At 39.0% G+C, this 23,486-nt stretch overlaps 1 protein-coding gene across 1 annotated transcript in view; it reads left to right on the top strand.

Annotated features, from left to right (window-relative positions):
• The first annotated feature begins 2,314 nt into the window (after nucleotides 1–2,314).
• Nucleotides 2,315–23,486, top strand: part of ltk (leukocyte receptor tyrosine kinase) — a 33,192-nt gene continuing 12,020 nt past the window's right edge. Inside the window, 19 exon segments of the mRNA XM_054613275.1 lie at nucleotides 2,315–2,360; nucleotides 4,562–4,660; nucleotides 6,006–6,155; nucleotides 6,473–6,701; nucleotides 8,959–9,098; nucleotides 10,458–10,595; nucleotides 11,908–12,057; nucleotides 12,729–12,829; nucleotides 12,974–13,134; nucleotides 13,448–13,542; nucleotides 14,937–15,008; nucleotides 15,424–15,598; nucleotides 16,754–16,904; nucleotides 17,078–17,206; nucleotides 17,625–17,781; nucleotides 20,223–20,300; nucleotides 20,303–20,407; nucleotides 21,003–21,101; nucleotides 23,296–23,460. Coding sequence (XP_054469250.1) covers nucleotides 2,315–2,360; nucleotides 4,562–4,660; nucleotides 6,006–6,155; nucleotides 6,473–6,701; nucleotides 8,959–9,098; nucleotides 10,458–10,595; nucleotides 11,908–12,057; nucleotides 12,729–12,829; nucleotides 12,974–13,134; nucleotides 13,448–13,542; nucleotides 14,937–15,008; nucleotides 15,424–15,598; nucleotides 16,754–16,904; nucleotides 17,078–17,206; nucleotides 17,625–17,781; nucleotides 20,223–20,300; nucleotides 20,303–20,407; nucleotides 21,003–21,101; nucleotides 23,296–23,460 — 2,440 coding nt within the window.

Raw genomic sequence — 23,486 nt, 5'->3', positions numbered from 1 at the left:
CAAATAACTAAAACAAGATACTCTTATAAAACTTTATCTACTACTTTAGGCAATAATACTTATAAAACAGCTTGTAAATTTGACCAAAGTCATACAACCATTGTGATAACATTTAATAAGCTCTGATGCAATCTCAGTACCACACTATTTAAATGTATATCCAAATGTGACGTATCACCATTAAATGGAGATTCTAAATTAGTGAACATGGGGCTAACATGGATTGAGCCCAGGTGTTTTAAAAAAACAACTAACCCTCGTGAGCCTTGTTTCTGAACCTAGACACAAACATACATTCCTGTAAAAAGGACATGGAAACACGGAGATATACATTTTACATTATTTTTCAAGTGAAAGAGAAAATGAAGCATCTCAATCTGTGTCAATAAGAGTCATTGTTTAAATCTTAAATTTTCTTTCTTCAAGATCCAACACGTGATCCATGTGCACTGATTTAATAGACGGTCAGCCAGTTAGCTTAGCATAAAGACTGGCAACAGGGGGAAACAGCTAGCCTAGCTTTGTCCAAAGGTAAAGATCCAAGTTTCAGTAAACAAAATGAAAAGAAATGGTAATATAGCCTATGCTTGCATTCCTCTGCTTTCATGTGTTTTTATAAACCATGGTAAATCCTTAATGTTCATGTTTATGTGTAAATGTAATAAGCCAGGCTGAACACATGAGCCGTCCTCGGTGTTTACCTTTTTTTCATGCCTCTCGGCTCCCCTTGCAAACCCATGTTTAACGTCACAATGCTTTGAATTGTGGGTAATTCCGTCAGGAAAAGTCTGCAGAAATGGAGAGTGTGTATAAATGTCTGCAAGAGAGCCCTCAAGCACTTGACGTTTTAACAATGGGACAGCCTTATACCCTCAGGGACTTTGCGAAACGGGCCACAAAGTCTGTGAGTACGTAGTTCTGTACATTGAGATTGGGCCAAAGACCCACCTTTTTAAATCTGAGGCTTTGATCTCGCTGTTAATTTTGCTGTAAAAAGAGCAAATGTTTGTTGGCTGAAAGTTTTGTTTAACCTCAGCCTGTTTTGCTCATATATTATGTAAAGTTCTAAGAAACTCTTGAATGAGCTCATAAATGCACACTTGCAAGCAATTACAAAGATTCAAGCATACTCAATAATAGCAATGTTATTAACAAGCAGTACTTTTATTATGTGATTTGAATACATGACGCTTTATGAAGTTCCTCTCTGGATGTTGTGAGTAATGTTCATGTGTTCTGTTTGTGCTTCATTGCCATCTGTTCCCTTTTCAATGTTCCCTTGTTAAGCGTTCCTCTGTCTTCACACTTAATGCAACGAAGTTGTCAAATTATGTTTTAGATCAAAGGTTCTCAACTGGTTGTAACTCAAGCCCAATTTCCGATGGTTAAAAGAATTCTGAGGATCAGCCGCCCAAATAAATTAGATCAAAAATATGGCAAAAAAAGGAGAAAAAATGATCTGTGCTGTAAATATGTGATATGTCACTGTCAGCTGTAATGACCAAATTAAACATTCTGGGAGAGTAGTATTGACTGAGTTTTGGTTGCAGCTTCAAAATAACACAGTGGTAGGTAATTTAACGCCACTGCGATCGTATATGGTTTCAAGATGTGAGCTAGAAACCATTTGTTTCAAAAAAAGATAAATTTTGCTTCACCACATCCGAGGAACTGTTGGCCAGCTAACAGTGGCAAGACACACATAACTGGTTATTGAAATTAATTGAAAGTATTACAATTTTTGACAATTAACTAGATTTGTAAATAACCAAAACATTTTATTTTTAAACAAATCTACCCATTTGGCAGCACCTCAAGTTTAGTTTGCTCAAGGTTGGGTCCGTGGCCGCTGGTAGGCCATCTAGTGGGCTGCGGACCAAACCTTCAATTAACTAAACTACGACCAGCAGCTGCTTCAGCTCAGGAGAACTGTTTGGACCTTGATACAGCCTTTTTTCTGAGAAACTACTTATGATTTATATATGATGACCACACACCAGACACCACAAATGCTGCCAAAATTTGTTTCAAAGTCGCACTTTGTTCAAAGCTGTAAACGTCATCTAAGCAACCAGCTGCTCCACTGCCTGAAGATGAGGCAGCTCCTTCACTCATCTTTAGGGCTGGGAAACATTTAAAAAATGATGGTAGCATAACCTTTAAAGTCATACAGATACCAATAGAGAACTTCCTTTGACACCCATTATGTGATTGTAAGCTGTGTGTGTCACACTGGTTAGCTAATTGCCGCCGCACTACACGGCTCTCATACGGTTGTTACCGCTGATAACACATCCTGACCCTTTGGGCGGGAATGTCTGGCTACAGGAGCGTAGTGCCCACCCTCCGGTTCCCCCTCTGTGAGCACTGTTGATAGCACTGTTAGCTGCTGGCCGCCGGCTCAGACATCTCTATGTTCAGAGCCGTGTGCAGGTAATCCCGCCTGTATGGTTTGTAGCATCTGTGGTAGTGATGTGGTCACGCTTTGTATTAAATCCAAGAACGCTTGCATTGATTGGCTTTGAGGAAAAAAATATACAAATAGTTGTTTTTTCTAGATCTGAATACAAAAAGGATCAATTCCTGGTATTGTTTTACTGATGTTTTTCGTATGCTATTTGGTACTGTTTTATTTCGGACTTTACCCCCGATACACAGCCCTACTCATCTTTTATTCCCTCTTTTTGATAAAAGTGAATGCCATCATGAATTAGACTAGTTTTTTTCCTTCATAAAAAAAAATCTAAACTTGACATGGGGAAAAGGGAACCAGTTAGAGGCAATAAATGTAAGTTTGAGCTCTATGGGGATCCCCCAAAAAACTGTTTGGTATTTTGTGTTAATAATAGATTGTTAATATTTGTTATTTGGCTGAATCCTCCTCTTTAAAGACTATTCAAATTTTCCGGATCCGTATTCAGAAATCTATCCATAGCTGCTTTTATTCCATAATTACAGATGAATAGCTGGTCTGCCATTCAAATAGTCGATCCCCCTCACCCTTCATCATTATCATCACTAACTGCTTTTTATAGACTGCCTTCTTAATATCTCAATTTGTCCTGCTTGACCTGTGTGACCTTGCCTTACAGGCTCGAGAGAACAGTAACGTCACTGTTCAGAGGCCTTAAATGGGTTAAGTCGCAATGACCCACTTGGACATGATCATCTCCCTCACTGTCTACTTGTCATGCTAGTTAGTATGTTCAATGTCATGTCACGTGTAAAGCGCCCTCCCCCTCAGTCATCCCCCACAACAAGACCATGTCTGTGGGTCGTGTTTTATGTGTGGGTAAGTCAGCAGTGGCACTATTTCTGGATAAACTCTGAGGTTCATACATCCATTGCTCTATTTTCAGCTTGTGATTATGGGTACTGAAGCAGCTCCCAGCATGCACTGGGCTGAGGCTCACAACCAAGGGTGTAGGTTTGGTTTAAGTCATGGTGACTAAATGGATTTTTCAAAACATTTAAATAAATAAATGGAGAAGCCTATGTTCATTCTATACCCTGCATTCTTTTTTTAAAGTATCAATATTTTAATCAGTTTCCACAGAAATTCAAACAAAGAATTACAAATGCAATGTATAGTAAACTGCTGAATCCTTAATGCACTAACCCAGATTTTAAATCGCATTTACTTTAATTGATAGAAACCTTTTACTTAATGGTAGACAGAAAACAGTCCTATCCAACCTCATCTTGATTAATGTTAAATTTGTGCGTCTTTTTAGAAGAATATTATAAGTGCACATTGATGTAGAAGATGGATGTCCAGTTTACAATGTATGCCGTAGAAAAGTGACTGCCAAGGGTAGTGGTGTAACGGATCGTAGTTGATCTGTGATCTATAACCCCGGCCCGGTATTCTTCTAAAAACATATATCAAAAGTTACCCTTTCAGTGCAGCATTTAACCCAAGAGGTGAAACCTGGGGTTAAAAATGTAAATAAGTTTCAATCATTAATTTAGTCATGTTTAGTGTTTCCTGTTATATTTTGACATCACATTATGTGTCATGTTTGGTTTTACTTCCTGTCTTTTTATTAAGTTGGGGTGTTTCCCCTGTTACAATTTGTATTGTTTTTCACTGTATTTCTTTGTTTGATTTTTTTTTTTTTGTTCAGGCATTAAAAATCTTTCATACTGGAGCCCATCTAAGTACATTCTCGACAGGCTGCCAGTCCATAACCTGGCTGACACGTATAGACCATTCTTCCACACTCACAACCACACTTGCAGCCAACTCATCTAACCTGTGTGTCTTTGGACATGTCTTTTAATTTTTCTCAATTTGGATTGCCAATTTCTCTATCAACTGCAGGCTGCGTTTATAACTTCCACATTTTAGATAACAATGTATTCCTCAGATGTATTAACACATTGGCACATGCAGAGTTGCTATGGAGCTCCACCCAGGAAACGTATTTGTTTCCTCAACAGTTTTTCAGTTGATTGTAATGAGTGAAATGCAATATTTATCAGTTTGTTATACTAAAAATATGTATGACCTGCCCTCATAAGCAAAACAAGTGAAACCAATGTCTGTCTGTCTTTCCAGTCAGCAGTACCTGCCACGCTCTTTTGGACAGATTTCTAGAGGAGAACTTCTCAGATCAGCTGTTTCCTCATCATCTGGACTCAGAAGATGACAGCCAAAGTAAGATTCATGTACTCATGTGTGACACACACAAACAGAAAACATCATTGCTTTCAATGTTAACCTGTATCAATGTAATGTATGTAGTCATTAATCTGAGTGAAATTTGGCTTAACTGGAAAGCAAAGTTGAGAGAGAACATTTGAATAATGTTAAGTGCACTTACAGCACTTGAAAACTTGAAATCTCCTTCAAGTTCAGGAATGACAGTATTGCCAATTATCCACCACAAGAAACCTGAGGAACAGAAATCTACTCATTATTATGTTAAGGTGACTCGAGGTGTAACAACACTGCTCTGTTAGATTGTGAAATTAAATTAACAAAGCAGCCCACAAGCAGCATGCTGACACCAGGAAAACATGTTTTAGGTAATTTGTGATGAAAGAAGTGTATTTTTTGTTTATTTATGACAGAAAGAAATGAAAGTGGCTTTCAATGAAATAACGATTTAATAATGTGCCTCATATTTCCGTCCTGTATACCCAGAGGGATTCCTATGGCTGTTTGCCATATTAGCTGTAGTGGCAGTTTCCTCTAGAACCGTCACATGATGTCTTGAACCCCCCCTCCAACTCAGACAGATCCACAATCAGTAAATATTTACAAAGGGTCTGTCTGTTTGGCTTTTAAGCTGATTTTTAAAAGACAATTAGATTTAGATGACATTTGGGCAATGAGCCCAGGAAATGATTAGTCCGTGGTGGAGGTCATGATCCAGGTGTGACATAATTTAACATTTTCAAATACAGTTTTAACATCTTAGCCTTTTTAAACAACAGTATTTACTCTAATGGAAAGCATCTGGTACATCAGATGGTTTGTTGTCGGTGAAGAACTCATGTATTTCTTTCTTAAAGATTTCATACATATTTTTGGGTCATTCAATACAATTCTCATGATCACAAGAAAACTAAAAACAAACTTTTGGGTTTTTCTCACTCAGCCCTTCATAGAAAAGTGTTTACTCTTTTTTGGGGGGGAAACACAAATGTTTGTCCTCTTGCAATTTTCTTTTGTTGTAGTCAAGATGTAGTCAAGATGTAGTCTGTTAAATAATTATGTTTTTGTACATTTTTTTTACAACAAGCATTTTCGGTCAAAATAATATTCAGAACTTTTGAAAATAAAGTATGCACAAAAAGTAAAAAAACATTGGCAGCTGTAGATGACACATGTTCTTGTTTTCCCACACTTTGAATAGAAGACAAAAATCCCACTTTTTTTGATCACTGAGGTTTTATTCAGATTTCTTTCTAGTGTTTTGTAAATTCCCCACATCTTTGAATATTTATCCAAACAAACAATAAGTTATAAGCTACTCTCTTTTCTTTCTTTTTTTCAGTTACCTCCTGCGATTTTGAGTCAGCCTGCCACTGGACTTTATCAAATCACAGCGACCAAAGTGACTGGTCATTGATGTTGCCTCAGCAACCAGAAAGCACTCAGGCGGGGATGATGCCAGTGACTGATCACTCAGTGGGAAGCTCTGACGGTAAGAGTGCACAACAGGTAAATTAAAGATTAAAATTAAATGAGTGCTTCAGGATACTGCTCATGCCTTTTTCTTCTATGAAACATATTTAGCGGATAGAAAATGCAGTGATGGATCTTTGGACTTACTCAAACGTCTTTTGAATCTGTGTATCTCCTTTGACATTTATTTAGATTTTTTACTAGATATATCCAAATGTCTTTTATAATTTGTCCTAATGTTAAAGCATTAATCAAATGATTTATGGGAGTGACAGTATTAGGTGGCTGCTATAAAACTGTCACGCATTAAATGTCTACTCTGTTTTAACACTGCAGGGCACTTCCTCCTCCTAAGCTCCTCCCCTGCCACTGAGGCCTCTAGGAGATGCGAATACCACTTAACCAGCCCAGTATTGCCAGGAAACGACAGGCACTGCATCTTGCAGGTGGCTCTGTATGAGTCCGGTCCAGCAGTGGGGAACCTCACGCTCCTCATCAAGCCAGTCCACTCAGACTCAGCTGTTCACTCTGTGGTTCTCAACCACAGGAGACCTGACAAACGCAGGTCAGCCAAACACACTCGGAGAAAGATCTCCATGCCATTTGTGCAGAGTAGATATTTGTTTATCATGCAGCACAGCAAGTCCATTTAATTAGTGTCAAAAAGAAAAACCCTGCATCTTTACTGATTGAAGTGCTCGTCAAGTTGAGTTCCAGCCTATGAAATAAATTCAAGGGAGCTTAGATACACTGCAATGAAAGGAGACGCAGGCCTTCAGACAGAGCAAGGGCACAGGAACCCTTTTTTCTTCTGTGGTACTAAAGTTAGATAAAGAAAATGTTCCTCAGCTGTCATGTGGGACAAACTGTAAAATTGTGACCGTGTGGGGACAGCGGTACCCTGTGTATTGTTTGGGAATGGGGACAGGTATTTCTTATTGATCTAATGCTGAAGTACAGCCATCTTTAGAGCAGCTAAAAGCATTCATGTGTCTAGATGCAGACTCTGGAAATGAATTTATATATAATTGGTTCGGACAGAAGAGAAATGGATGAGCATCGTTGTGCATTGGCTTTGTTAGTGTCTGTGCAATAATGGACTGAGCAATTCCATTATTAGGCACACAGACAGTGGTTTCATTTATTAAGCCCACTATTCATTACATGCTAACCTCTGGATGTATTTTCTAGACGCACTCTCCATTTAAAACATACTTCCCATCTGATGTGACAGATCTTTTACAGTGGTGCCTTTGTGTACTGTGGCTGTACTGACTGTTTTAGTAATCAAGCAACAGTCCTAACCTTTTTCCTTCTGAACAAAGGGCTTCATTTCCCTTACTGGAAATGGGCCCTAGATTACATTATATTTCTTCTAATTTATGTTCCTGACAGTGAAACTAAATGTACAATTTGTTTAAAGCTGTGACACCATGGGTCTATTTTTAGAGATGGACTCAGAGAGATGGATTTGTAATGTGTGAAGTAAAGCTCAGTAAAGGGGCCGTCACATGTGGTCGCATTATGTCAAATATTTAAAGGAACTGTACTCTATGAGGGTCGCTGTAGTCACAATGTCGCAAGTGCATAAATGCTGAATGCAGCCCAGATGTGCACAAGTTTGGCAAGGCGGGAATAAAAAAATAACATTTTAAGGTGTGATTGATTTCACCGTGCGCCATGAGGTGCTTTTGACCAGTTAATACATGTTTTGATGAGCTTCCTTATTTGTATATTGCAGTTAATGTGCACAAGGATGCACTTACCGAACATTCAACAACTATGGGAGTGTTGTTGTAGACATTTCTACTGACTGACAGCATATTGACTGTGAATTGTTGCGGTTTGTGCCCTAAAAGATAACAATGTACAAATAAATTTGGCAAAAGATGCTGGTCGCAAACTGATATACAAGGCAGCTTTCAGGAAAGTTTTGCAAATGTGTGATTAGAATTGGAAAAATATTCAACATGTTCTCTTGGCCTTCAAAGCGAAAAATGGTAATTGTTTAAACAAAGTGTTTGTTTACTTGAAATGCCTGAAGGTAACCCTGATTCCTGAGCTGCCACAGTGTTTGTTTTGATATAAACCTCAGTTCAAGTAGATTGCAAAACGTTTTCAAGGATTAAAAGTCTGTATCTTGAAGACAGCAGAGGATTTAACTGGGACAAAAACTATTTTTAGAGTGTTTCATATGATATGCTGACTTTGGCCCGAGAGGTGTGTTAATTAGATTCAATGGATGTGAAGGAAAACAGCCCAAAGTCACCACAGCTTTTCTTAGTTGTCAATCAAATAGAAATTCTTTTGAAATTCATTGTGAACATTGAGCATTTTTTCAATATTGTTTGTTTCTGCTAAGGCCTGCTTGGCTGCTTCACCAAGAATGCCGTGATATAAAATAAATATTGTAACATCAGGTTTAAAGAGCTGCAACTTAGTTTGCTATTGACATTACTGACACTATATGTGTGTGTGTGTGTGTGTGTGTGTGTGTGTGTGTGTGTGTGTGTGTGTGTGTGTGTGTGTGTGTGTGTGTGTTTGTGTGTATGTGTGTATACAGTATATAAACACACACATGAACCATAGCTACGACTTTAGAACGGGAGGTAGCGGGAGGTATTATATATATATATATATATACACACATATACGTATAGTGGGCCTTACATTAAGCTTTATTGCTTTTAATTTCTGATTGCAAGGATTGTTTCTAATGCATTATCTAGAAAGGTATCCAAACAAGCCAATGCTAAAAGAAGGAAGGTATGAATTCCTACACCTGACTTCTAAGGGAATTTCTCTATGATTGGTTGATCTAGGGCTGAGTGGGAGGTTCTGGAGACTGTGTTTGGTCAAGTGGACGAGCCCTTTCAGGTGATACTGCTCTACACTTCCTGTTTGAGGGAAGATGGAGGCACCGTGGCTCTGGACTCTCTAGAGTTCATAGACTGTGAATCAGGTAAGTTCATCATGCTGAACAGTTTGGCCTTATTCAGACTGCCAGCTCAAATCAGTTTTTGGCATATCCAGATTGTATCTAGATTGATCTGGATATGGACAATAAAAAAACGTGCCTTGTGATATAGCTTTTTTTTTCAATGGCAAATGCTTTTCTGATTAGAAAACCGCATCCCCAGCGGAGCTACGTAGTTACTGATGCATATGTTGTTACCACAGCAACCCATGTAGATAGGTTAGTGATGCCTGAACAGACAAATACAATCTGATCACTTGCAAATTAGAGTGCTGACAATCTGTTTTAAAGATCTCATTTGAGAAACTAATTAGATTTGTCTGCTGTCTAAACATTGTCTTAGTTCAAACTGGAAACCTGTTGACATATTTCACAGTGGCACATCCTTTTGTAAATTTTCACGGTAGCTTGAAAGATAGACATTGAAAAGCTTTCTCTGTGAAGATTAGTATTTGTTATTATTTCAGCATGTAGGATTTTTAATGGTTAAATTAAAAAAAATCCAACAAAGACATTAAGTGAAATACAACAGATTATTAGTATTGTTAGACTGCAAATTGACTGCATGTTATGGTAGAGACAGGACTGTGCAAAGGTCCCTTTGCATGTACCCAGATGAGCACACGGACACCGGCATGTATTACTGTGGGATCGCTATCACACACTTAATGAATGGACAACGTACATAGAGTCGTAAACAAGCACAGCAGTTTTACCAACTTCTGCCATATTAATCATTGGAAATACATGCGCCGACTTGCTTATATGCATGGCCTTCAATACAGATCAATAAGGTTGCTTCCTGAACAGACTTCACGATCAACAAATAGATTTATTAGTAGTTTTAGCTTTTGAAATCATGTTAAATAACATGGCTAAAATCCTGTGGTTGGTTTGTTTGCTTTTAAACACATACGAACACTTGGAAGGGGACTGAGACCCACCTTTTCAGGCAGTCTCGGTTGAGTTTTGTACCTATGAAACAAATGAGATATGTGTAAATTATAGACATTAAGAGGCGCTGGTAGTCATATTTTGTTGCCTTTGGACATAGCCAGGCTAGCTGTTTCACTTTCATCCCAGTCTTTGAGCCAAGCTAAGATAACAGGTTCCTGGCTGTTGCTCATATTTGATGGATGGATATGAAAGTGGTGTTCATCTTGATTCTTCTCATCTAACACTCACATAAAAGCTAATAAGCGTATTTACTCAAATGTCCAACTAATCTTTGACAGAAACATTTATTCGCAACTTCAGGGTTTAATGACTAAATGGCTAAATAAGCTCAGTTCTCTATGATTTGTAGGATTGCTGTATAATTGTTGTGTGGTTGCTGGGATACAGAACACCACGTCATTGGACTGGATTCGGCTTGTGGGGAATCTTTCCACTGTGAAAATTCAGGAGTGTGCATCGACCAGAGCCAAGTGTGCAACTTCCACACCGACTGTCCTTTAGGAGAGGATGAGGGCATCATCTGTGGTGAGATTTTTGTTACATCACAGCATGCAAAGAGTAGAGTGCTGTTTGGAGGGGAAATCGTATCCTTCAATTTCTATTAGTAACACTTGAAAAGGCACTTATGCAGTAGAGGTTTCCCCTTCTGTGGCGACAAAGTCTTTTTAATTTGATTTTTATATGCACCATTGGACGATTCTGAGAGTGGGATTGTGAAAAAAATAATTAAAGCAAAAGATGTGTCTGTGTGAGTGCTTCAGTTTGTGTGATTGTGGGTGAAGAGTTAAGGAAGGCCAGCATTCAGTACTGGAGTCATAAAGCAGAATATGGGGCTGTATCCATTTATATTAGTAATATTAAAGTTTAAATCAATGGAAACTTCATAGTCTTTTGACTAGTCTTTTTCATTAACTGGAAATTCTTTTATTGTATTTCTAGAAATTAGATAGGATTTGCTTTTTGAAGTTTTTAGCTTGAAATCATGTCATAAAATGTTTTAAAATCAAACACCTGTCACAGATTAATGGATGTTATGAAATCCAAGATTTGAAAACTATGCTGCGGAAAGAAAGGGTGTTTACAGAGAGACGATTAATACCTTTAATTTCCTCCTACTTGATAGCTCTTTGAAAACATCAATCATTCAGCACAAAGAAGCACGTCACCACAATAATCAAAAGGCGTTTGTTTTTTTGTCAGTAAAGAAATCAATGGTAGTCGGGGCTATTTAGAGTTTGAGTTGTGGGGCAGAGAAGGTCGGTCACAGTGGTGGTGTAATTTCTGTCAAGGGCCAATCAGTAAAATTGATCCTGCATGAGTGTTCATAAAATACTTTGTCAAAGGGACACTTTGACTTTTAATAAGTGGCTTCATGTTCAGATGAAAAGGCCGATGTCAATTTGCATATCTGTGTCCAGGAACAGGCCTTTAGCTCTCACGTTACATCTGTCTTATATGAATGAACATTGTGTGATTTAAGGAATTTTTGTACTGGATAGAAAGAAATGACATTGTTACCAATCTTCTAACTGTAAAATGCTAAACAAGCATATTTCCTAATCTGGTAGAGGTCAGGACACACTTACCTGCAGAAACAGTGTTACATGCACCATAGAGTACAGACATTATAAAGAGTGGAGAGTAAAAGAAACATGGCCTTTTGTACGGACAGACAAATGAAAATCATGGCACCCCTCTAAGTTTAAGTGCTTAGCTGGTTTCTCCAAAATGAAATTCTTGCTTTGGGAATAGAGGATTCAAGGGAGAAGGAGGAATATTTTAGCAGCTGTGATCTCTGTTATGTGAAATATGATAACAATCTTTCTATACTTCCCAGGTGCTCTTCCATTTGGCTCTCACTGTTCATTTGAACAGGATGCATGTGGTTGGTCCGTGTCCAACCAGCACTCGGCCTGGAGAAGAGTAGCTGGAGATGAACTTCTGGAGAAAGAAGACATGCAGGGTGTCACTCTGCAGAGAACACAAGGTTAGCTGTGTGTGTGTGTGTGTGTGTGTGTGTGTGTGTGTGTGTGTGTGTGTGTGTGTGTGTGTGTGTGTGTGTGTGTGTGTGTGTGTGTGTGTGTGTGTGTGTGTGTGTGTGTGTGTGTGTGTGTGTTATCCTGATTTGATTTCTATTTGTCAGGTGAATCTTGTCCTATCCTGATGAATTACTGTAGCGTGGAGAGACGGATGTTAACAACTCAAAACATGTCTTCTCACTACGGATCTCACATTGCTTAGTGTCAAAACTCAATTTTGATATTCTCAAACAGGCTTTTCATTCTTTGTTAAAATGTATAGTATTTATTTATTTATGTGTTTGTTGTTGTTGATCGTTGTAGACCCAGATAATAATAGGAATGCCTTGGTAGATTAATACCATATGAAGTTCCACCTCATGAAGAGTTCATATGGATTGTTTAAAATCCAGGGCAGAAAATAGGCTTATATTTTATCCCATGTTACTGCTGCTTTCAATCATAAAAAGTGTTTTTATTTTATAGACGGCAGTTTTTCTTCTTACAATAAAACATGTTCATAATGTCTGGCTTTAATGAATAGGATAACAACATTCCAAACTATTAACTTTTCTTTTGATACGGTTGTTTCATTTGCTGGTTAGCCTTCTGCTGTGTCAAATTTATTGTGCGCCCCCAGGGCACTTCCTGTTTCTGCAGGTTAAAGAGAGTAATTCCCTCCAAAAGACATCCATTCGGAGCTTGTCTTTCCCTCCCCCAGTCTCTGCTACTGCATGTCAGGTCAGTTATTTACACAGATACAATAGTTTGATAGTTTTGTTGATATAATATTGTTACCTTCAGCTCGTGAGGCTGCTCGATGGCAACAAAAGATTTGTCAATATGCTAACTCCTTGCTGAAATTGTGTCTATTTGTCCTTACAGATGCGTTTCTCTCTGTATCTTTATGGGGATTTTAATGGTACATTACTGGTGGCTATAGAGGAGAAGGGGACCACAACCGCTCCACTGGTCTGGGAGAGAAATGATCAGTGGACGGACGACTGGGAAGATGTTGCCCTGCAGCTGACTGGCCTTCATCATGGGTGCGTAAAGTGAAAACAAAAGGGTAGAGGAGCAGATGATTATGTAACACTGTCATGCTGGAGCAAAAGATCGAGGCATGTTCTCTTGTATAAAGGTTACCTCTATCATTCAACTGTACCCATCTCTTTTTTCCTCATCATTCATAATTTGTGCTTTGGATATAAGATGAGAAACAGGAAAATAACTGCTTTCATCTACATTTTTATTAACAAACTGTTGTACATGTATTTGGATTTAATTTTCGTTGCATTTCACATAAAGACAAAAAACTGTGATTCTCTAAATACATAAATGGTATGTGCTTTGCTCCAGGTTCCATGTTGAGGTGACAGCTGTGTGGGGAAAAGGCTCTAATGCTGATGTTGCTCTTGATGACATTGCAATTGGAGCTGCCTGCTTCGAAACAGGTAAGCTGTTGCTAACACGCCATTCAAAAATGTTACAGACTGGATAAATTGTACATTTAATTGTGGGTCAGCATATTTGAAGCAATAATTATGTAAAACCAATACCAATAAAAAAGTTATATTTCGTTTAAGACAAAGATTTGCCTCCACCAGGTGAAGTAAACATGTCAGTGACTGGTGTTTTTTTCTTCCATTAAGTGAGTCTGTAACATTTGAATTAAGACACATCACTGTATTTATCATGCCGCACAAATGGAAGGTTGAATTAATGAAAAATAAGAGTGTGCAAGTTTGCCTCTTACAGTCAAACTTTGAGTGCTGTATATGACCAGTGGTTACTGTTATTTAAAGCTGGGTAACTTGTATATAGATATTCCTGTCCAACTGTTGTTTTGGAGTCATTTGTTACTGTCTTCCTTTAGATGTAGCTCTAAAACATCACTTTTGATTGTAATATGAAAAACTCAACTGCGACTGTTGTCCAGACTAGTTGACAATCGGCCTTGCAGTGATCCTCAGTCATTCATTTGACTTTAAACAAAGACTTGGTTCAGGCTTGATTGTTTTTTTAAATGAGGGTAGTCAATTTGTAATGCTTTTGTTGCAAATGTACTGCAATATGGCAAGAAAAATGTCACAAGACTTTGCTTTTTTATGCTCACAATCATGTGAAAGGACGTTTAAACAACCTCTTTCTGCTCTATTCAAATGTTCCCGTGGTGTATTTTATTACTAAACAGGGTACTAAGGTTGAAACACAGATGTGAAATTTGACTTTGGTGCATTAGATTTAAGGGATAAGTCTGTTTTTGTTGTAATTAAAGGAAGAATGGTTTAAAACCTGCAGGGAGAAACAGTGTTAACAGCAGTATATTATGGTTGTTGCTCAGCTCCAGCTGGATGAGATTGGAACGTTTCTTAGGTGGTTTCATTTCAGGTTCCCAGAGAAACTTTAGTAAGTCAGAACTTAGCTTAATGGTTCTCCCTCTGACGTTTTTGACCGCTCTCTGGGATCTTGTCATGCTGGGGAGGCTTTAATGCTTTAATGCTGTTGAAACAAGACCAAGGAGGCTGTCAATGCTAAAGTAAGATCTGAAACACAGACCTGGCAAAGGACAGTTTAACAGACTTCACCATCTGTATGATAGACAGTGGATGAAGAGGGCTAAGTGAGAAATATTTTCATAATGTTTTCCTGCTCAGGAATCATTCACAGGAAATGGGTCGATGTTCTTCCAAAATACCCATCTTTGAATTGTTCTCATATCCTTTGATCCGTTTTGCTTTCTGTCTGAATATGATTTATGCTTCGTGACATGCACATATTTGACTGTGACTCATTGTCTCTCTTTCTCCCCACCTTTTTCTTCTTTTGGCATCACGCCTCTCCTCAGATCTGAACTCGCTCCTGACCATGGCTCACTTGGAGGATTTCCTAAGCCCCCTACCAGAGCCTTCAGCCTCAGGTACTGCGGATACCTTGTGGATTTCCAAAGCCTCCCTCATCTACCATGTGATTTTTAATGCAACATGCAGAATTTACATACCAGGTGGTGGATTGTACACCCACTATTTCTCTTGATGCTTGAAGGTTTATCTACCATATCAGCTGACCAGAAGCTTTTAATCCACAGTGCACTATTCAGCGCTGACATACCAGGTGGTTAAAGCAATTTCCAGTGACTCCTATATGTGGTGCTTATGTTGTTTTCTGTTTTCCAACTGTTCTCACATATTCCTTTCCAATGTTTCTTGTGTATTTTTTCTTTCTTTCCAAATGAATACACAGCTCCTTAATTAAACCGACTCATTCAACAATTCTCAGTTCTACTTTCCACCAGCTTATGACAGTGTTTCTTTTCTTTGTCTCCATTTTTCTAGAGGTTTCTTTTATGACATGGTGGTTTAACTCATGTGGTGCCAGTGGTCCCCACGGCCCAACCCAGGCCCAGTGTGACAGCACCTACAGGAACAAAAACGTCAGTGTTACTGTGGGGAAGGAAGATCCCCTGAAAGGAGTCCAGATGTGGAGGGTTCCTGCTACTAACAGATACCTGTAAGTGATGGAGGGGATGGTTTAATACTTATCTACCTGAGCTTTAGGGTCAATCAGTTATTTGTTCAAGTGTTAGTCTAGTGATAATCTATATTTTTCTTACTGTCAAAAATCTCGTTAAAAAGACCAAAGCCGACAGTGACTCCTACTAACAAATATTGCTTGTGCGGTTAAAGCCTGACATGTTGTTATACAGTAGACCGTTATTGTTGTCCACAAACTATTAAAAACTCAGAAATGAGCCACACAGTTGCATTGGCTTGCATGTTCTTACATTATGGTGAAGCCCCCCTTGTTTTATTTAGAGTCAAATCACACAGGCTTGTTTGCTGCTGTAAATACTCGTTGAACTCACAAAATCTACAGCTGAAAGGTTTCCAGGTAATGCAAGATCTACCTCTGTTTGAGTAACGCATTGCCCAGGTGTTTAGGAATTTACAAAGCCTTTTTTTAATGAATGAAAATGTGTTGTTTGTGACCCGTTTAAAGAAAAGATTTATTCATTTGCAACTAACGAACTTTAGGGTGAGAGTCACAGACAGGGTAGGGAAGTCAGAAATTATTGAGATATGGACTAAGGGATTGTCATTTTTGGTCTTTTTAGGAGTTTGTGAAAATAACTCAAATGTATCCAGTCGTGTCCTGTAAGAGCAGTGATGTTTACATTTATCACATTATTCTGAGTGCTATCCATAGTTCATTTCCAGGAGCTTAGTCATTGATGGTGTGTCTGGGATCTAAATTGTTCTGGCCATGCTCAGTGTAACTGATTGTTGTCCTGGCAGATCAAAACTTCAAGCAATGTGATTGTCTTTCCACAGCAAGTCATGGGACCTCATCATCACACTCACAACACAAAATGAGGGAACAGAAAAGTGGCAGGATTAATCATAGGATCTACAGGGGGTTGAATTACATCAGTTAGATTACAGACAACTAGCTTCATGCCAGTATCAACACAGTGTGTCTGTTTGTAAGAGGTAATCTTTAAAAAAACAACAGACGGTGACGGTCTCTCCTTATTTGTGTGCTATAACTGACTTTATTATTGCAGTCTATCCATCTGGTGTGTATCATCCTGTGGAACCAGAGCCAGAAAGCAATTTATTTCAGTCCCTGTATTTAAATCCCTTGTGGTGCAATGATATCCCTCAGGATCTCTGCTTACGGGGCTGCAGGAGGGAAAGGAGCCAAAAACCACAACAAACGCAACCATGGGGTCTTCATATCTGCCATATTTCCTCTGGAGAAAGGAGATATACTTTACATCTTGGTGGGCCACCAGGGAGAGGATGCCTGCCCTGGGGTAAGTAGGGTGAACTCGAGGTCACGCTGGAAGGATTATTTGAAGTGTCCCTCTGGGATATCTTTTGCTAGGGAGACAAGAAAGATGATAAATTCTCGCCTGCTGGATTCATACTTTTGTGAAGACAGCTTCTTTCTCTGAAACTCATATCTCCCTCTCCCCCCATGGTGTAGAGAAATCCCCAAACCCAGAGGATCTGCTTGGGAGCATCGTCAGTGATTGAAGACAACCTCAGGGAAGAGACCGGTGCAGAGTGGGCTGGGGGAGGAGGCGGAGGAGGGGGAGCCACCTACATCTTTAAGGTGACAGAAGATGCTCGGGCTGTTTCCGTATTGTGTTTTGTTTCTGTGGGTTTGCTTAAAACCTTGTGCGGAGTAAGTGTACGGTTCATTGATATGCATCAAAAATGTCTGTAGGCACATAAAAACAATTCAGCAGTGTCTCTCACTAATCCACAGGTTTAAATATAGATTGCAAATACACGAGTGGTTGGAAAGCTGTTTTATCTTAAAATTGGAACAAGAAAAATGTTCACTTGTTCCTTTTATGATGATCTTCCATCTGTAAGAAATCTGGAGTTTCCTTGGTCATGTGCAGTTAACTTTACTGGTGAGACTGATGCTTTGTCAAACTTTGCAGATTAATGTTTAGCTGTAACTGTTCTCATGTGCAACACCGAGCATGTGCATAGTGAGATTTATGGACATGCTGTCTTGTCAGATGGATGGAGGTGAACTGGTTCCCTTGCTGATTGCCGCTGGTGGAGGAGGAAACGCTTACCTTGAAGACCCAGAGTCCAGTCTGGACCAGATACAACTGGAGCAGTATGAGAACAGCACCATAGCTCCCAGCACCAACGGTCAAACTGGTGCTGCAGGTACTATATTATAGGCCATCCTACTACCAGTGAGAATATACTGTTTGTTTAAAGGGTCGATACAACTAAACTACAAAAAAATATCTGACTTTGAGATTCCTCCTTCCACTTAAATACAATGAGGCTGAATGGAATGTATTTATGGTGCTCACAATGTATAAAACAAACCAACATCTTTCCAGAATAAGAGCATTCCTTTTATGCCGGATAATCCAAAGAATGGGCAGTCAACAGTCCTCATAGATAATTTGTAAACATGCAATGAAGGTCCATGTCAGATTTGAGTCAGGGATGCAATGGTTCATGTTTTATTTTTCTTATGTCCAATAAAATATGCAGAATCATCAATTTAGATACTAGAAAGCTGGTATTTAGTTTATCTTTTCAGGAAATTTTACTGAGCTTTGTAATGAAATATGCCTAACGATCATCAAGAGTTTATATTTCTGAGAAAAAAGACTTGCATAACAAATGTGATGACCAATTTGTCTACTAAAATCATTGTGACATGAGGAAGGAATCACGGTTGAGAGAGTGCTATGAGGTTAATATCTGACAAAGGTAGTGTTAAAACCTGCCCACAGAGATGTGTTGGTTGAAGGCCACGAGAGGATGTGTTTTTTTTTACACACACACACACACACACACACACACACACACACACACACACACACACACACACACACACACACACACACACACACACACACACACACACACACACAAACACACACGAAGCAGCTTACATTGGCATTCATGCTCTCACACAGCAGGATGTGTTTGGCCTGTGGATAATGTGATCTTTCTGGATCGTATTTTTAGATTCCTGACAGGTTGTAGCAAGACATATATGGTAGAGAGGTTTCTCTCTTCGCTCCTGGAAATTTCTGCTGGAACGTTCTCAGTAAATCCTCTCCGATGGACAAAGTCTCAACACAGACCGTCCATCAGCTCATTTTATTGAAACCTCTGGGGGTTTGTTTAGATAAAGATCTGAGTGTCAGGAGAAATATGCAGCTCTTAGTAGTGTGTGGATGTGGTGGTGCATTTGTGTGTGTGTGGTGGAGCTGTGTGTTGAACTGGTGAAAGTGGTTATTCTGCCGTCACACATTATCATGCATTGCATTGCAGAATTTGTTAAGGCTTAGGAACTCCTGCTGGACATGTGATTTTCAGAGTCCTTGACCAGCTGGTTGTTGAGCCTGTCGACCCTTTAGATGATTATTCACGGATTATTCATCAAGGGTCTCTGTTTCTGTTCCCAAAGATGAATTCCCACTTTATATATAAATATAAAAAAGTATGTGGCTGTCAGTGACATCATTTTGGATGGGTATAAAGTGAAAAAGGCAAAGCCACAAAAACCTTTTGTTTCTTGTTAACCTTTTTTTTGGGAGACTGAAGGGCTGAAGCCACTCATGTCCACCCACCAGTTGCCTGTGAACAGAAACAAAGACACACCACAACAGAGCAAAAACAGAACATGAGCTTTTTGCTGACTTCCTACCTTGTCAAACTTTGTCTCAACAAGACTGAGCTCTTTCCTTGGAAAATCTTGCCTTCCTTAGATTTATATTCTAAAGGCCAATACTTCTATACAACTTGGACGTCAAACGAATACCAGATACTTCCAAGACCAAAATCTTGTCGCACTGCTTGCAAATTCTGCATTCATATGCAAATATCTGTTTATAGAGATTACAGCTGAATAGAGCCAATGACATTGACAATCGACACTGGCAATGGTCAGCCACTGTGAACTCAGGAGGTGCACAAGACAAAGTTATAGGTGGAGTGTTCTGTCGCTACTTCAGCGGCAAAAAAGGGGCTTAAATAACAAAGGAACTATATTCTTTATTTAACCAATGTTTTTATGAGCAAGGCCTTCATCAGGGTCATATACAGAATGTGTAAAAAAACACATCTTGTATACAGCATAATCTACAAGAAGGCTGAATCTTAGCTGGACACATAGATTGCCAGCCCTCAAAGGATGCTGCATCTCTAGCACAAAAAAAACTAAAAATAAAAGTACACAAGAAAATGAAACGGGGAATAAAAAATCTCACCTTCACCGAAATAATAGTAGAATTTAAAACCCAGTTTGAGGTGTTAAAGCCAGAAAGCCTCTCTTTTCTTTCTAACAAAATATATATCCAGTTGCATTATGGGAAGTGCTTTCGCGGCTTGACCCATAGTAGGGACTCAAAGTTGGCATATCTTGTCCTTTGCTTCATCAATTTGACCTTTTTCTTTTAAAATATGTGTCTTGACAGTCCCTTTAGTGTATGGAAATGCAAATCAGTGCCCTGCTGATGTCTAACATTGCTGCATTGTTTATTTTCTCCTTAACTTTAATCCTTAACTTTTCCCCCTTACACATTTTTATGATATATAAAATATATGATAGAATACTGTGTTTGCTGTTTGTATCCCTAAAGGTGGAGGTGGAGGCTGGAAAGACAGTCCCAGTCCTCACCTGAAGGCGGGAAAGTCTCTGGTGGAGGGTGCTGAAGGGGGTCCTCGTGTTCCCTCGCCGTGTCCAAGCTCAGCTGGTCCACCTTTGGGGGATTTGGAGGTGGAGGTGGGGCCTGCACCGCTGGAGGCGGCGGAGGAGGTTACAGAGGTAACCTGATCCTTTCTGCTACCCTCTAATTACATTGTTTTTTTCATTTCTGACCCCTTAACTTAAAACCCAAATCACATTAATGTATTTTCTTCTGTCTCGCTGCCTCTTGTCATTTCATCCAAGGCGCTCTGCTAAACGCTGTAAATAATATTGATATAACTGTTTCTTTAAGAGACAGTTGATGTGTGCTTCAGTCTAAAGCAAAATGTATGCCTGTCTGGCTGCTATCAACAGTTGACTCCTTGCAGAAATGACAAAATGTGCAATTTTGCAGTATTGTGAGTTATGGCAAGGACTACCAGTGAGATTTGATAGTTTGTAGTAGTACATTTCAGTTTGTTTATGTCTTTGCTACTGGCCTTGAGTGGCAGAACAGCTAGATCACTTCAATCGTATCTCACAATCTTTCAGCTTTCTGTCACCGAGGTAAAAACGAAGAGTGCCATGCAACATCGTTTTTTTTGTCAAGGATAAACTGTCAAAAGTGGCAACAAAATAACAAGCATGAACTGTCATAACGAGGTCAGAATGGTTTTGACATTATTTGTAATACTGACTGATATGAGAGTAAACGACGTACATTTTTTGACAGGAGGTGACGCTGCGCTGACGGATGAGATCACAGCCGACGGTCAGAATGGAATCTCATTCATTCATCCGAGGGGAGAGATTTTCCTTCAGCCTCTGGCAGGTGAGACTGACATCATATCATCATTTTATGGTGAAAATGATGCTAATAAATTCGATAATGACTCAGCCAGAGTGGAGTAGAGAAAATAGAGGAAGAAAAGAGGGAGTATAGAAGGGAAAAGATAACAAATGTCATCTCCTGATATAGACTGAAGGATTTGTTATGTTTATTTACATGTTCTTCAACCTGTTTATGCCAAACTATCTGTCTGAACACTCAGGCCTTCACACTCACACATGCTCATGTATATATGTAGCGGTGTTTTTGTTTGTGAGACTACCATCTGATTCTCATTATTCAGCGGGAGCAAGAGGAAGTCAGTTGGTTAATTCACAGCCTCATGTAGCTTGTTGCCTTTGGCGCCAACAGACAGCCCTTCATTCTCTTGTGAAAGACGCTGTTGTTGTTGTTGCTGCGTGTGCTGCCAGTCGGAGCTTTGAAACACAGTGGCTGCCGCAGCAGTGTTCAAACATGAAATTAATTTGAGATCTAAACAAGATATTAATGTTTAAATGTTATTATTGAATTTTTCTGTAATATTGTTAAATCATCTTGTTTTGATGTGATGGATCAGGTTAAATATGACACACAAATTCTCTTTGTATTCATAATTTGTATCAAGACTCAAGATTAAAGGTCACAGGATAGCGTTAAGTGTAAATTTAATAATGAAAAAAATTGGATTACAAGGACATATCAAGTTTTACACAAATACAGACATAACTGTACAACATGTAATGTGTTCAAAGATAAAAGTACAAGGCTGGCGGCATTCTGTATTTCTCTAACGACTCTTATAAAACCACCAAAACCAACAGTGTGTTAGTCCATCTCTTCACAATTTCTAACCAACCCCTGCCTGTGACTCTCAGCCCCGAGCCCATTTGTTCCTGCTGAAGATGTGTATTTATATGTATAATATTTCTACATTTTTATAAAAGGCTAAATAATTTGACATTGTAGATTGTAGAGAAGATTGCTCAGTTAGTTGGGGAGCCACAGATTTGGCTTTGATATTTACATCTGTGGGCTGGTGTATGTGTAATTTACTCAAAATACACTACGCCGCCCATTTTAAGTGTTTTTAGAAAACAGTTAAGCTCTATGGCACCATTAATATAAAGCTATAAAGCACCAGGCTTTGGCTGCACAAACAATACTTCAATTCATTGGTGGGTTTGGCCTTTTTTATGAGATTTGCTGACAAACATATACAAACATATCTTCTGAACTTGTTGGATTGTCCTGCAAGCTTACAGTGTCTTTGTGAACTGAAATGAATTGTTTTAGAAAATCACAAAAAGGAAAATCGTATTTGCCCCCTTTTGCTATGAAGGCCCCTATATAAGATCTGGTGCAACCAATTAACTTCAAAAGTCACTTGATTACTTAAATGAAGTCCACCTGTGTGCAATACTAAATGAAAAAATATGTCAGCACAACAGACCTGCCAATAGAGGAACACAACTCCTGGCAGGGAAAGGGGGGCATTAATCAGAGAGGCAACAAAGAAACCAAAGTAAAAAAAAATATACATGCTTGGAGATGCCAAAAGGTATTTGGGGGCTCCATATGTGTTTTCTTATTTTTGCGGCAATGGCTTTTTTTTCAGGTCTGTGGAGTGCACTGCTCAAAGTGATCCCATTGGCAGATACTCTAATCTCTCTGTGGAGTTTTCCAGCTCCTTCAGGGTTTACTTTGGTCTCTTTGTTGCCTCTCTGATTAATTTCCCCCTTTGCCTGCCATGAATATTGTTGCCAGGTCTGTTGTGGTGACATATTCTTTCCATTTTGTAATAATGGATTTGCTGGTGATTTGTTAGATCGTGTGACACTTAGATTGCGAACAGGTGGACTTTATTTAAATAATCCAGGGACTTTTGAAGGTAATTGGTAGCATCAGATCTTATTTACGGGCTTCATAATAAATGGGGTGAATACATGCGCACCACTTTTTGTTTTTTTATTTTGTAATTTTTTTTAAAACTAGTTTTTTAAAACTATTTTGACTATTTTGACTATCTAGTCCAGTACATAAAATCCAAATAATAATAAAGTTTAATTCCAGGTTGTAATGCACACAAATGGATGTGAATAGTTTTGCAAGGCACCGTAATGATCACCCTCACTAACAAAATGGGTCTGGTGTTTCTCTGCATCCATGTGTTTATATGTGTGTTTAATCTTCTCTGTAGCCATGGAGAGTCATGGCGAGTGTGATATCAAGGTGCAGCTGAACTGCAGCCACTGTCAAACACAGAGCTGCAAACGAGATGAGGATACTCACCTTATCCTTTGCCTCTGCGACGACGACGACAAAGTCCTGGCCAGTGACAACGTCACATGTGTCAGCACCATAGGTACGTAATTGCCTATAACATACAAT

This window comes from Anoplopoma fimbria, chromosome 15, assembly GCF_027596085.1.
Source record: "Anoplopoma fimbria isolate UVic2021 breed Golden Eagle Sablefish chromosome 15, Afim_UVic_2022, whole genome shotgun sequence".
Lineage (NCBI taxonomy): Eukaryota > Metazoa > Chordata > Actinopteri > Perciformes > Anoplopomatidae > Anoplopoma > Anoplopoma fimbria.
This window is presented reverse-complemented; position numbering and strand designations above follow the sequence as displayed.